Consider the following 1850-nt stretch of genomic DNA (forward strand, 5'->3'; position numbering starts at 1 on the left):
CCTGGGCACTCCTAGCCTTGCCCCAGCCCTCTTCCTCAGCTCTCTCTCATCCAGGGAAGCAAGCCTAACCCTGTGAAGTGGGGAGGGGGGTGGGCAGCACCCTCAGCTCCAGCCCTGCCTGGCGCGCCCCACTTGAATCCTCAGGCCCCTCTGTTCCCCAGTTCCTCTATCTGGTCACCACCTCCCCAGAACGGTGAGGCTGTGCACCCCACACCCCCAGAATCCTCATCCAATGATCCATTCTTGAACCCCCGTCTCCCAAAACCCCGTGTCTGAACCCCATCTCTCTGATCCCCGACTCTGGATCGTCATCTCTCTAGATTCCATTTGTGTGAAGCCCCATTTCACTAACCCTTATCTCTCTGCTCCCCCACTTCTGCACCCCCGTCTTTCTGGACCCCATCTCTACACCCTGGTCTATCTGAACGCCCATCCTCCTGACCCTCATATCTGTACCGCATCCCTCTGAACCCCCATCTCACTAAGTCCCGTCTGCCCTCGACTTCTGCACCTTCATCTCTACGCCCCAGTCTCTTCGCACCCCCCATCTCATTACCCCCTTCCTCTGACATCTAGACCCCCATAGCTCTCGTGGCCCCGTATCTCGGACCCCCCACAGCTCTGTCTCCCTTTGAGATCTGCATTCCAAGGCCCCACCCCCTTCCACAGACCCCCGGTTCCGCNCCAGCTCAGAGGGGAGTTTTTCCTCTGCTTGGGAGAGTGGGCGGGGGTGGGTGGTGGTGGTGGTGATGATGATGGGGACATTTGTACCACCTCTGGGAAGAGTATGGGGACAGTGAAGGTGTTTGCCGGGCTTTGGGTAGGGAGGGGCGCATAGAGACGTTGATTTCACCTCTGGGAGCGCCTGTCCCATTCTGGAAGGGGTGGGGAGAAGATGGGTGTTTCCTTCCAGCCTGGGAGAGCTCTAGGCTGCTAATGGGGTGTCTGTCCCACCTGGCAGTGTAGAGGGGGATGACAACGAGGGCATGTGTCGTATCCCCACCTGAAGGAGAGATGTCAGTGCCGATCGGGTGGTTTTGGACAATAAGCAACCTTCCCAGCCCAGGGATTAGGAGGGAGCCCTCCACGGGGTGGGGTGTAGCCAGCATGCACAGCCACAGCTACCTTCCCCGTGCCCAGAGGAAGTCTCTCCGGGAGCGTTGGCTAATGGACGGGGCAGCCGATGAGCGGCAGCAGCAGGAGGACTCCACCTCTAAGGACCCCGAGTCACCCGAGGTCCAGGCTCAGGCCCGAATCCGGAACTTGGAAGACAGTTTGTTCACGTGAGTTCGGGCCCCCGCCTGCTGGCTTTGGCAGGCTTGGCTAGACCAGGTCCCCAGGTCTGCGCCAGGGAGGTGGCCTGTTGAGGGGGCGTTGGCGGTGAGCCTGGGGGCCCCCCGCTCCCAGCAGCCTCCTCTCTTCCTCAGACTCCAGTCCCAGCTGCAGCTGTTGCAAAGTGCGTCCACAGGTGCCCAGCACAAGTCAGCGGGCAGGCCCACCTGGCGCAGACAGGTGAGCAGCCCTGGGGAACAAATGGGAGGCGGCGGGGCGCGGCCATCAGGGACAGAAGCGGGACTTCTCCAAGTGACTTCTCCAAATGCAGTGTAGTCGCTGAGTCCTCTGCTGTTTCTTTGCTCTGTGGTTTTGGGCAAGTCGCTTTCCTTGTTCAAGCCTCAGTTTCCCCGTGTCTAAAATGAGAGTAGCGACAGCACACGCGTGGGAGAGGAGCAGGTGTGGGTCAACAAGATCCTAGGAACAGGCGTGGGGGAGTTTTGAGGTAGGATTGCTAATGTGGCCAGAACGAGGAACGTGGTGGGGAGATGCGGGGGGGGGGGGGGGGGGTGCTAATG

The 1850-nt window shown here is 60.3% G+C and overlaps 1 protein-coding gene across 1 annotated transcript in view; it reads left to right on the forward strand.

Moving 5' to 3' along the window:
• The first annotated feature begins 1152 nt into the window (after positions 1-1152).
• PALM3 (paralemmin 3) overlaps positions 1153-1850 on the forward strand; it is a 3788-nt gene continuing 3090 nt past the window's right edge. Inside the window, exons 1-2 of the mRNA XM_077765775.1 lie at positions 1153-1283; positions 1428-1512. Coding sequence (XP_077621901.1) covers positions 1168-1283; positions 1428-1512 — 201 coding nt within the window. The 5' untranslated portion in view covers positions 1153-1167. The remainder of the gene's footprint in view (positions 1284-1427; positions 1513-1850) is intronic.

The sequence above is a fragment of the Crocuta crocuta genome, unplaced genomic scaffold, assembly GCF_008692635.1.
Source record: "Crocuta crocuta isolate KB4526 unplaced genomic scaffold, BGI_CrCroc_1.0 scaffold693, whole genome shotgun sequence".
Taxonomy (NCBI): Eukaryota; Metazoa; Chordata; class Mammalia; order Carnivora; family Hyaenidae; genus Crocuta; species Crocuta crocuta.